A 13,253-nucleotide genomic window follows, 5' to 3' on the forward strand; every position below is an offset into this window, starting at 1 on the left:
ACTCACCTAGAGCCAGACATCCTGAAAAGTGAAGTCAAGTGGGCCTTAGGAAGCATCACTACATCCACTGGATCATCAAAAAAGCAAGAGAGTTCCAGAAAAACATCTATTTCTGCTTATTGACTATGCCAAAACCTTTGACTATGTGGATCACCACAAATTGTGGAAAATTCTTCAAGAGATGGGAATACCAGACCACCTGACCTTCCTCTTGAGAAATCTGTATGCAGGTCAGGAAGCAATAGTTAGAACTGGACATGGAACAACAGACTGTTTCCAAATCAGGAAAGGAGTACGTCAAGGCTGTATATTGTCACCCTGCTTATTTAAAGAGTATATCATGAGAAATTCTGGGCTGGATGAAGCACACGCTGGAATCAAGATTGCTGGGAGAAATATCTATAACCTCCAATATGCAGGTGACACCACACTTATGGCAGAAAGTGAAGAACTTAAGAGCCTTTTAATGAAAGTGAGAGAGGAGAGTGAAAAAGTTGGCTTAAAGCTCAACATTCAGTAAACTAGATCATGGCATCTGGTCCCATCACTTCATGGGAAATAGATGGGGAAACAGTAACAGAGTTTATTTTTGAGGGCTGCAAAATCAGTGCCGATGGTGACTGCAGCCATGAAATTAAAGGATGCTTTCTCTTTGGAAGAAAAGTTATGACCATCCTAGACAGCATATTATAAAGCAGAGACATTACTTTGCCAACAAAAGTCCGTCTATTTAAGGCTATTGTTTTTCCATTGGTCATGTATGGATGTGAGTGTTGGACTATAAAGAAAACTGAGTGCCAAAGAATTGATGCTTTTGAACTGTGGTGTTGGAGAAGACTCTTGGGAGTCCCTTGGACTGCAAGGAGATCCAACCAGTCCATCCTAAAGGAGATCAGTCCTGGGTGTTCATTGGAGGGACTGATGTTGAAGCTGAAACTCCAATACTTTGACCACCTGATGCAGAGAGCTGACTCATTGGAAAAGACCCTGATGCTGGGAAAGATTGAGGGCAGGAGGAGAAGGGGACGAAAGAGGATGAGATGGTTGGATGGCATCACTGATGTCATGCCCTGATTCTGAAGGTACTGTCACATCCTGGTCCTACAGTAAGCACACTGCATTAGGGTGACCCAAGAGACAGCAAAGCAGGAGACTCAAATGTGGTTGGGACTTCCCTAGTGGTCCAGTGCTTAGGATTCTGCAGGGACTTCCACTGAAGGGGGCATGAGTTTGATCCCTGGTCAGGGAACTAAGAGCCCACATACCTCAGGATGAGGAGGAAAAAAAAAAAGATACCTCAAGGGTTGAGGTGTGGACCTCAAATAAGATGAAGGTTACCAACCGGAGCCCTCCCAGATAATCAGAGCGGAGGAGGCAAGTGCTGGGTTTTTTCCTCAAAACAAGCAATTCTGTCACCAACTGGGTGTCCTCTGATTCAATTCGATTCAATACAATTCACTTTTAACATTTGACTAGCGTCAGATTTTGCAGGTTGGCGGGCTCAATCCAATAAGACTGCCCTCACCTTGGAAGTCAGTTGCAAGTATCAGAGCCCCAGGCTACCACACCTCTGACTTGACTACAGAGGCAAGGGGTTCTCATGAACCCCAGGTTTAAAAACTTGTTAGGACAACTCATAAAACTTCGGAAAACTCTTCTCTTTGCCAGTTTACCATATAGGATATAACTTGAAAGTGAAAAGTGAAACTGAAGTTGCTCAGTCATGTCTGACTCTTTGCGATCCCATGGACTGTAGTCTACCAGGCTCCTTTGTCCATGAGATTTTCCAGGCAATAGTACTGGAGTGGATTGCCATTTCCTTCTCCAGGGGATCTTCCCAATCCAGGGATCGAACCCAGGTCTCCTGCATTGTAGACAGACGCTTTACCGTCTGAGCCACCAGGGAAGTCCATAGGATATAACTTAGGAATAGCCAAATGGAAGAGACGCACAGGACAAGGTATGGGGTTGGGAGTGCCTACAGAGCTTCCACGCTCTTTTCAGACATGTCACCCTCCCAGCCTGTCGATGTGTTCACTGACTTAGTGGCTCTTCAAACTGTTTTTCATAGGTTTTTATGGAGATTTTGCCCCATAAACATGGTTTATTAAATCATTGGCCACTGACTGACTCAGTCTTCAGTCCTCTTCCCCTCCCCAGAGGTTGGGCTGGGGCTGAAAGTTTCAAGCTTCTAATGAAATCTTTGTCTTTCTAGTGATCAGCACCTATCCTGAAGCCCTCTAGGGTTCCACCAAGAGTTGCCTCATTAGAGCCAAAAGAAAGTGAAAGTGGCCCAGTCGTGTCCGACTCTTTGTGACCCTGTGGACTGTATAGTCCATGGAATTCTCCAGGCCAGAATACTGGAGTGGGTAGCCTTTCCCTTCTCCAGGGGATCTTCCCAACCCAGGGATTGAACCCAGGTCTCCCACATTGCAGGCAGATTCTTTACCAGCTAAGCCACCAGGGAAGCCCAAGAATACTGGAGTGGGTAGCCTATCCCTTCTCCAGTGGATCTTCCCGACCCAGGAATTGAACTGGGGTCTCCTGCATTGCAGGTGGATTCTTTACCAGCTGAGCTACCAGGGAAACCCTTAGAACCAAAGACACTCCTATCAAGTCTATGACTCATCACTATCAAGGGTTTTAGAATCTGTGTTGGGAAATGGGGACAAAGGCCAAAATACATAGGTCTCTTTATATCACAGGAAAAGCCTGACACCATGCCTGCCATGAGCAATGCAGCACAGCACTCCACGTGTCCTGGCTCAGCCCCTGTGATAACCCATAAGGTAGATACTACCATTACTCTCTTTGAGCAGATGAGGAAACAGGCACAGAGAAGTGAAGTTACCTGCTCAAGGTCAATCACCAATTAGTGAGAGAGATGAGACCAGACCCTCTGGAGCTGAAGCCCTAAGTGTGTAACAGGTACACTATACCCAGGTGTGTAGTAGCTCTAATTATGTGTCTAATCACCTAATAGATGGACCAGCCCCAAGACCGCTTCACAACAGTGCTTTTCAACCAGGTGCCACTTTTGCTCCCAGGGGATATTTGGCCGTGTCTGGAGATAGTTCTGCTTGTCACAGCTGAGGAGGAGGGGCTGCTACTGGGATCTACTGAGTAGAAACCAGGGATTATGTTAAATATCTTTAAATGCACAGGAGAGCCCCTATTATATTTATTGCTCCCAAATGTCAATAGTGTTAAGATTGAGAACCCTACTTTATAGATCTTTGAACATTTTTCACTGAGTGCCTACCAGAAGAATTCTGAAAAGTGTTTACCTTCTTGTACATTTTTAAGTTGACATCTTGACTTACTTACCCAGTCTTGAAAGATTGAAAGGACTCTGCAAATAGTATTACTACCTCCTTCTACATCATGGTACCCAGATTACTTATATTGTTGAGAATGTTACCTTCCAAAAATCTTAAATGGGTTCCTTGTAACTTTCTTGTATTAATGTGTCTTCAGTGATAGGCTGCTTCTTTTGTTGTTGTTTAATCTATATTTTTATGTTTAATTAAATGTAGTTGGGTTCTCCCTGTAAAGCTCTGTTATGTTTTTGGCTTAATAAAAATAATTATGATCATAAAAATAAATAAAATGGTTTCATTATTCTTTAAATATAAAGAAATCTAAATAGCATAGCATTTTTATATCAACCATCAGTGTACCATCCATTTAAAAACAAATGAACCAGCATTTCTTTAAGATTCTAGAGTTTTAAAGGCTTCCCAGGTGGTGCTAGTGGTAAAGAACCTGCCTGCCAATGCAGGAGATAGAAGGCTTTGCCTAGAGAATCCCACGGGCAGGGGAGCCTGATGGGCTACAATCCACAGGGTCACAAAGAGTCAGACACTACTGAAGCGACTTAGCATGCACACACAAACCTAAGACCAGAAACCATAAATCTCCTGGAGGAAAAGGTAGGCAGAACACTCTTTGACATAAATTGTTCCAATCTTTTTTTGAATCTGTCTTCTGAAGCAAAGGAAGGAAAAGCAAAAGTAAACAAATGGGACCTAATTAAACTGAAAAGCTTTTTCACAGCAAAGGAAACCATTGACAAACCAAAGATTCAACCCATAGAATGAGAAAAAATATTTGCAATTGACATGTCCAATAAGAAGTTTAGTATCCAAAAATATAAACTATTCCTACAATATCAAAAAAAAAAAAACAAAACAGCCTAAAAGCAAAAAAGCGAACAATTTGATTAAAAAATGAGCAGAAGAACTGAATAGACATTTTTCCAAAGAGGAAACGCAGATTACCAACAGGAACATGGAAAGATGCTTAACACTGCTAATCATCAGGGAGATGCAAATCAAAATCGCAATGAGAGATCACCTCACACTCGTCAGGAAGACCTTCATCATGAAAAAAGTGCTGATGAGAATGTGGGGAGAAGGGAACTCATACACTGTTGGTGGGAATGTAAATTGGTTCAGCCATTGTGGAAAACAGTATGACAATTTCTCATAAAACTAAAAACAGAACCATATGACCCAGAAACTCCACTCCTGGTTATATATCTGGGGAAAAAACACTAATTCAAAAAGACACATGCATCCCAATGTTCTTGGCAGCACTATTTACAGTTGTCAAGATATTGAAGCAACCTCAGTGTCTGTCAACAGATGAAGGGATAAAGATGTGGTATGTATGTGTATATGTGTGTGTACATACATATATACACATACACACATCCATCCATCCAACGGAGTAATATCCAGTCATAAAAAAGAATGAAATTTTATATTTGCAGCAACATAGATTGACTTGGATGGTATTATGCTAAGTGAAATCAGTCAGAGAAAGGCAAATACTATATGATGTCTTTTAAACATGGACTCTAAGAAATGCAACAAACTAGTGAACATGTTAAAAGCAGCAGCAGCAGACTCACAGATATGAAGGACAAACTGGAGATACACTGGTTACCAGTAGGGAGAGGGAAGTGGGGAATAACAATATAAGAAATTAAGAGACACAAACTGCTATGTATAAAATATGCTACATGGATGTATTGTACAGCACAGAATATAGCCAATATTTTATAATAACTATAAATGGAGTATAACCTTTAAAAATTGTGAATCACCATATTATACACCTCAAAGTTACATAATATTGTACATCAACTATGCTTCAATTAAAAACAAAAGTCTGGAACTTTGCATTCTTTTTTTCTCCATAAACATGTATTTCCAGTTAACTTCCCCTACAGAGTTTATCCTAAGGTTTTATATTTGTGTGTATGTGTGTATGTATATCTATATATGTGTATAACTGTATATATATCACAGATATTCAAATATATATATGAAATGTGTTGATCACTTTTGCATACTGATTTTTAACCAAATATGTCCATTAATTAAAATATGTAACTAAATATTGTCATCTTTGACCATAGATCTCCAAGTATAGAAAATTTTTGTTCTGGATTGAGTTACTATTATTACATGATTAACCAATACAATAAACTATATTACCTGTTTTTTAGAAATTATTAAAAACTCAAATATTTTTGGAAGTTCATCTATTGATAGAGAGGATGGGACTTTTTTTTTTTAATCAGTTAATGCATGGGGAATTCCCTGCAGTCTAGTGGTTAGAACTCTGAGCTTTCACTGCCAAGGGGAGAGTTCAATCCCTAGTTGAGGACCTAAGCCATGTGACATGGCCAAAAATGAATTAGTGAATATTTCATACTGCCAGACTAATTAGATGCAACATTTAGAAACCCTGGGAATGGAAAAAGTTTTGTTACAACATCATTCCATTCTTTAAATTCTTCCACATTATCAGTTGACAGTTTAATCAGATTCTCCTTTAAGTTTGTCTAAAGCAAACATTAGAGTCATTCACTTCCTCAGTTTCCGGGAATTGTGCCATAAAGATTTGACTAAGATTCCTCATATGACTATTAATTGTACCCCAGACACTTTCTGTGTGGCACTTTGGTTAACCCAAGACACTCAGAATATGTTAAGTCAATTAAAACACTATTCACTTTAATATATCTTCCAGTTTTATATTTTTTGACTTTTTTTTTTATATTGGAGCAATTTGATTAACAATGTTGCATTAGCTTCAAGTGTACAGCAAGTGATTCAGTTATACATGTGTCTATTCTTTTTCCAAATTCTTTTCCCATTTAGGTTATTACAGAAGAGTGAGCAGAGTTCCCTGTGCTGCACAGTATGTCCTTGCTGGTTATCTATTTTTAATATGGTAGTGTATATATGTCATCCCAAACTCCCAATTTATCCCTCCCCCTCCCAGTGCTGTATTTTTTATTAAGTGCTTTTATCTTATCACAACATTTAGCAACATTTTCATCAAAACTTTGAACCTTCAAGTTTGATTCATTTATTTCTGGAAATATCTGCCATGTAACAATTGGAAATGCCAGTCTTTTATTGTCAACTGAAGCCTGAAAATAAGACTTGTTTCAGAAAGAATCTGACCCTTATTTTTCATTTCATATAAGCATGTTATTAGAATGCATTCTGCTGACACCCACCTTATTTTTTATTCTTAATTCTAAGAAAGGCAGAGCTACTAATAGATGGATAGGTATGTAGGTAGACTAGATAGATTGATGGATAGACAGACAGAAGCATGGATGAAATCAAGTACTGCTACCTTTTTGATGGCCCTGATAGCAGGGGGCCATCCCACATCCCTAACAGCAGAGAATGAGGTTCATTCTCTGAAGGAAGTAGAGTGCTAAATAAGAGATGCTCAGCTTCTGCTGCCCCACTGTACAATCAAAGGACAAAGCTTTCCACTTCTAACGCCCTAACAAAATAAATATATAAGACAGGGAAGGTCCAAAGCCCTCCCTTGGGTTTATAACGCCATGATTAAAAGGAGCTTTGAAAACACCAATATTTATTGTCCTTCTGTTTGATGCCCCAGGGGTCTTCACACTATAGACTTCAAGAAAGGGCAAATTTGTCTTTATTTTGTCACATGGGATAAGAATGAGGAACTGACCATGCCTCACTTACTGCACTTTCTCCAGAAGATAATGTAAAGAGAGAAAATACGGATTCCCTTGAGACCATCTAAGCCTGTATTTGTCTTGGAAGGCTTTGCAAGAGCTTCCGCTTAAGACTACGTTGGCTTTTACCATGATTCAAGAAGTCTTGCTTCTGGCTTTATTTATTTATTTTTTTGGAAACCTTTCATGTCATATCTTTGTAAACTGCATGACACCGCACTGTGTGTAAATAATATATTGTATTTAACCTGGTCCCCCATGATGGTCTTTTAAGTTTTTTTCAATATTTTTTGTGGTTACAAGTAATGTTGCAATGAATAACTCTATGCATACTTCTTGTAGCACAGGTGGGAGAAATTCTGTAGGGTAAATCCTGGATCTGGGATTTCCTGGGCCAAAGAGTATGGCTGGTTTCAATTTTGATAGGCATTGCCCTTCGTAAAACTGCACCTCTTGAAGAGTTACCTGGCCATCCGGGGGTTAGGACTTGGCGCTTTCACTGCCATGGCCCTGGGTGGTCAGGGTAAAAAAGTATAAGCCAACATTGAAAACCAAAGAAACAAAACTGCGCCTATTTACATTCCCAGCACAGTGAATAGGGTTGCCTGTTGCCCCTCACTCTGCCCAACACCACGTGTTAGCAAGCACTTCATCTTTGCCGATAGGAGGGATGAACAGTTATATCCCAAAGTAGTTTTATTTTTCATTTGTCTCACTGTGGCTAAGGTCATCTTTTCATATGTTTACATCCCACTGTAATTCCTTTTCTGGGAAATGTTTGCTCACGCCTTTTGCTCATTTTTCTGTGGGATTAGTCTTTTTCTTGAATTATATTAACACGACTGAGGAAACTAGCTCTTCTTCTGTCAGAAGCATTACACATATTTCCCCCCGGTGTACCATTTAAATTCTTACTTTAGCTCTGAGTTCTTGTGGGTGTTGTCCAGAAATCTCTAAAGTTTCATTAGTCAAATTTATCAGTCTCTTTACGACTTTTGAATTTTATGTCACACTTAGAAAAGCTTACTCTTTTCAATTCTCCCAAGCTTTTTTCCTCTCTCCATATTATTAGTTTATTTTCTCATTATTTTAAAATCCTTGATTCATCTTGAATTTATTTGCTATAGGAGTGAAATAGGGGTCTGCCTCTGTGACCACGTATGGCAGAATCTGAACTATATTTCCTCTTTGTCCCTGATTCCTCACACAGAGCTCCTAAAACCCTTGAGATTTCCCTAGTGATACAAGAGTCTTGTCCTTCCCAAGAAGCCCCCTTTGGGGCTATGCTAATGAAGTGACTTAGAGTGACTGAGGGTAGGGTCCCTAGATGGGGTCAAGCCTACCTGAAAGACCAATGGAATAGAGGGACGGACTTTCAGCCCAACTGCTGGCCTCTGGGAAAGGGGTGGGGGGAGCTGCAGATTAAGCTTTGTAAAAACTATTGAACAAAGATTTAATAAGCATCAGCGTGGATGAGCACACCCCAGTTCTGTAGTAATGGAAGCCCCTGCATTCAGGACCCTTCTGGCCTTTACCTTATGTACCTCTTTGGCTGTTCTTTTGTAATAATCCTTATACTAAACTAATAATGTAAGTAAATGCTTCTCTGAGTTCTGTGGGCCATGCTAACAAATTAATCAAACCCAAGGAGGAGTTCACAGCAACTTCCAGTTTATAGCTGAGCAATCAGAAGCACAGGCAACCCGGACTGGCTTCATCTGAAAGGAAGCCAGTCTTGTGAGGCTGAGCCCTTAGTCTGTGGGGTCTGCCGCTATCTCCAGGTAGATAGTGTGAGATTTGAGTTAAATTTGTAGGACAGCCTGTCAGTGTTCACTGAGCACTGGAGAACTGCTTGCTGGTCTTGAGGGAAAAAAAAAATCCATCAGATCACCTCATGGGCCCAACACCATTTATGAAATTATCCTTCTCCACTGGCAGAAAATCTACTTTTAGCACAGGCATTGTCTTTTGAGTCTGTCTACTGACCTCTCCTGCTCATACCTAGGACTGAGCTATCTTCAGTTCTGCTGGCCCCTATTATTTCCTTTTTTCCTCAGAATTTTCTGGCTCTTTTTCATACTTAATTCTCATAAGGATTTTGGAATTGGCTTCCTAATTCTCCACAAAATAAAGTTGATATTTTCTTTGGAATCACTTTAAATAAATAACTAAATAGGGAGAACAGACAACTTTGTAATAAGTCCCCCTGTCCAAGAACTTAGGGTTCTTTCCACTCATTCAGCCCTTCTGCAGCACCATTTTTGAAACATTGTGGAGCAACTCCTGGTCTGCCTGGGAGCAGCTATCACTAGAGCATGACTCATTGTTCAGTGGGCACAGGTCACACTGCTCCTCAGGGTGGGAGGACCTTTGGGGAGGCTTGGTTGGACAACTTCACAGCTGAGGGAAAGACAACCGGCCCCATCTTCCCTGAGCCTGTCCCAGCAGCTGTCTCTTCTCTGGATTTGCGAAATTCGTGACTTGATTAAACCTCACCTCTGCAGAAGCATCTAGGGATAAACAAACAACAGTTCTCTGGGTCCTGGGTCAGGCATTGTCTCCTTTAATATCACCCAGGACCTGTCATAGGGAAGCCAGGGGACCCATTGGCTTGCGCCACGTAGTCATGAAAAGACTCAAATTTGCATTTCTAACCCCATCATCAACTGAGGTGAATCAAGGAAGCATACTGAGAAACTAAAAGAAGATATTCACCAGAAAGCTTTGCGTTGCATTACCAGACCTCATGCCAACAAAGCACTATGAATGTCACACAAACCAGGGAACTAACTTGTGAATTGCATGCCTGCTTTTGCCATGTATAAGGGAACACTAAAGAGATTAAGCCCATATATTCTGAGTAACACTTAGCTATCACTCAAACCATAATTGGTTTAATGCTCTGTGTTTTATCAAAAACTTTATCACCAAAAGTTATATCACTTTACCACCAAAATTCTGCATTTTAGCATAGAATTACTTCAAATCTTGTACTTTTTGTATACAGAGAGGTATGCATGCATGCATACATTCTTAGTCACTCACTCGTGTCTGACCCTTTGCAACCCCATGGACTGTAGCCCACCTGGCTCCCCTGTCCATGGGATTTTCCAGGCAAGAATACTGGAGTGGGTTGCCATTTTCTTCTCCAAGGTATCTTCCCCATGCAGGGATTGAGCCCATGTCTCCTGCATTACAGGTGGTCTCCTGTATTGGAGACAGATTCTTTACTTACTGAGCCACAGATAACTGTCTTGTATTTTTGTGCTAGAATGAAGAGTAAACATATCATTTTTGCAGTGCTGTTTTGGCATAACTTCTTTGTTTTGTGTGTCAGAGGCCTCCAGAATGAAAAGTTTTGCAGGGCTCTCTTGAAGACGGAGAGGCCTGTCAGGATAGCATCTTGCCTTTTGACCCTGGGCTTAAGGGAATCAGGGTTTAAGTCTTGTCTCAACTCACATGACAATTTCCTTCCGTGTCTGATCCAGCATCATGTACTGTGTCCACTCCTGCTGAGTCTCGTATGTCTTAGACTGATCCACGATCTTTTGGAACATCGTCCTTTTCCTACAAAACACACCAGTTTGTTAAAGGAGCACATATTAGAATAAGGCAACCCCTGGCCTTCTAATGTTGGTTGTTTCAGAGGCTAATTATGGCAGTGTAACTTTTAAAAAGAAAGGTAACTTTTAAAAAGAACCAATGCCTGGGAGTGAAGACCTAGGTTCTAACTCAGACTCTACTATGGGTTTATTATCTGATCTTAGCTTATCTTCCCCTGATCTCAGTTTCCCCATCTGTATAACAGGGTAAGACTAACTCAGAGCTGTAGTGAGAATGGATGCATCCATAGCGCAAGTGCGGTACCTGGCACAGAATACTCACTAAATCAATTAGAACTGTGGTGTTCATTATTTTTATAATAATCAGTATTCTTTTTTGTTTGTCCATGCCTTACAGCTTGCAGGATCTTATTTACCCTGCTAGGGATAGAACCTGGCCCCATGGCAGTAAAATCCCCAAGTCTTAACCACTGGACTGGCAGGGAATTCCCTAATCATTTTTATTCTTAAAATGAGAAGAAATACCAACTTGAAATACAAGGCAAGGTCTGTAGCAATGATCGCGATGTCCATCATGTGGATTGCATGCTCGTGCTGCCTGCGATTGAGGTTCTGAAAGATATTTAGGCTCTAAAGAGAAAATGGAGGGATAGAAGTGATGTGAGAAGGAGAGAAGAGAGAAGTGATGCTGGCAGTAAAGTCATTCAATTCCTGATGGCTGCCCCAGGTGACCAGAGAGACAGTCCAGGCCAATGCCTGGCTACACTCAGGCTTCTTGTGAGATGGGGACTCATTCTCAGGCCCCAAAGCCAATGCAGAGGGCTCTCATCCTACCTCATCTCTCAACAGTGTTTTACCAAACTCCAAGTGGTGTCTTTCCAAGATGGAGGACCCATGGAGCTTGGCCAGTGGGTTCTGGGATCTGAATGGGAGAGAAAGAGACACACAGAGAAGATTAACATGGAATGGCAGAGATGAAGGTTAAAGGCATCATCCATTCCTGTCACCTCCTAATTCTGCAGGCAGATAGGTTGAAGTGCAAGAATAAGAAGGGACTTGTCACACAGTACGACCGTGAGAAATAGGACTAGATAGCAGGTGTCCTGGCTCTCATACTTTAACTTTCTCCATAACTAATTCTGGGCCTCTTTGGGGACATGGCCTCCCTAGAAGTGTGGACCCTTATCCCCAGAAAAAGACACAAACACAATGCCATGTGCAGTTTTACAGACCCATCCCCATAGCCATCCATGGACACTGGCACTGGGCTAGTGCTTTAAAGATCGCCGAGCCCCAGATCTTCCAAACCTGATTCTGAGAAGTCACTGGATTCCCACAAGCAACGTATTTATTCACGTCTTTATTCAATAAATATTTGCTGAGCCCTTGTTGTGTGCCAAGCACTGAGATCAGTACTTCGCCTTCTACAAGGTAAAATGTAAACATAATCTCTAACCTTGGAGCAGCAGGCAGAAACTGAGAAGACTCACAGAAGCATGACTTACAGTCTGTGGGCCCTGGGCAGAGCCTGGGTACGACACTAGTCCCTGCTCTGCCAGTCCACGTGGTGGTCATGAGGGTCTCCCAAGACCATGGTTCCTGGCCACTACTTCAGAGACTAGGATATAAGCTCTGTGAAGTCAGGGACTGTGTCTGGTTTGTTCACCATGGAACCTCCTTTGCCTAACATAGGGCCTACCATGCTGGCCTTTTGTGCATTATAAACCCAAGGTGAATAAATGAATCGTTAGCAGTTACTAACATCTTGGCTTAAATTAGTTCAGTAGGAGAGGAAGGAGCAGAGTGAGAAAGTTTATTAGTTTCCTGTTGCTGCTCTTAAAAATCACCACAAACTTAAATGGCTTAAAACAAGAAAAATTTAGTGTCTTTCAGCTCTGGAGTTTAGAAGTCTAAAATGGTCTGAAGAGCTGTTTTCCTTCTGGAGGTTCTAGAGGAGACTGTTTCCTTGCCTTTTCTAGCTTCTAGAGGCCCCTAATTCCTTGGCTTGTGACTTATCCTGCATCTTCAAAGCCAACAGTGTAGCATCTTCTGTCCTCCCTGAGTTCCTACCTCCTTCTTACAAGGACCCTTCTAACTATTTGGGGCCCACTTGGATAACCCAAGATAATCCCTATATTTCAACATCCTTAATCATGTTTATGAAGTTTCTTTTGAATGTAAGGCAATATATCCCCAGGCCCCAGGCACTGGGGTGTGGACATATTTGAGCTTCATTATTCTATCACAGGAGTTTACCCAGAACCAAAGGATAGGAGGAAGTGGGAAGCTGTGGACCGTGGGAATTCCCCATGGCAAGTGAGTCTGTCTAAGACCCATTCAGATCTAGGTAATCAATCCCAGAGGCAGGAGGTAGAGAGAAGGGCCAGTAAGGGCTGACTCACTTCATCTGGTAGAGATTGTTAGTGCCTCTGTGGTCAATGTCATGGCAGAAGGCGGCGGTGACCATGGCCAAGGCCTCCAGGTCTGTGAAGTATCGCTTCAGCTTTCCGGTCTGGAAGGGCAGTCAGAGATGCTACTCACTCCTTTTGTGGGGGGCTTGGAAGCAGGACTGAGAGAGCAGGAGTAAGGGGGAGGGCCTGGTGCTTGGAAACACAGGTCTGATCTTGGCTCAACCCCTGGTGCCACAGGATGACCAGACGTTTGCCAGG

The 13,253-nt window shown here is 41.7% G+C and overlaps 1 protein-coding gene across 2 annotated transcripts in view; it reads right to left on the reverse strand.

Annotated features, from left to right (window-relative positions):
- The window catches only part of PDE6A (phosphodiesterase 6A), a 125,451-nt gene that overhangs the window by 13,481 nt on the left and 98,717 nt on the right, over window positions 1-13,253 (reverse strand). For both annotated transcript variants that reach the window (XM_070793846.1, XM_070793845.1), the window contains exons 14-17: window positions 12,987-13,096; window positions 11,419-11,506; window positions 11,114-11,214; window positions 10,481-10,588 (exon numbers count right to left, since the gene is read on the reverse strand). In XM_070793846.1, the coding sequence (XP_070649947.1) occupies window positions 10,481-10,588; window positions 11,114-11,214; window positions 11,419-11,506; window positions 12,987-13,096 (407 nt within the window). The remainder of the gene's footprint in view (window positions 1-10,480; window positions 10,589-11,113; window positions 11,215-11,418; window positions 11,507-12,986; window positions 13,097-13,253) is intronic.

Source organism: Bos indicus, chromosome 7 (genome assembly GCF_029378745.1).
Source record: "Bos indicus isolate NIAB-ARS_2022 breed Sahiwal x Tharparkar chromosome 7, NIAB-ARS_B.indTharparkar_mat_pri_1.0, whole genome shotgun sequence".
NCBI classification, from domain to species: domain Eukaryota; kingdom Metazoa; phylum Chordata; class Mammalia; order Artiodactyla; family Bovidae; genus Bos; species Bos indicus.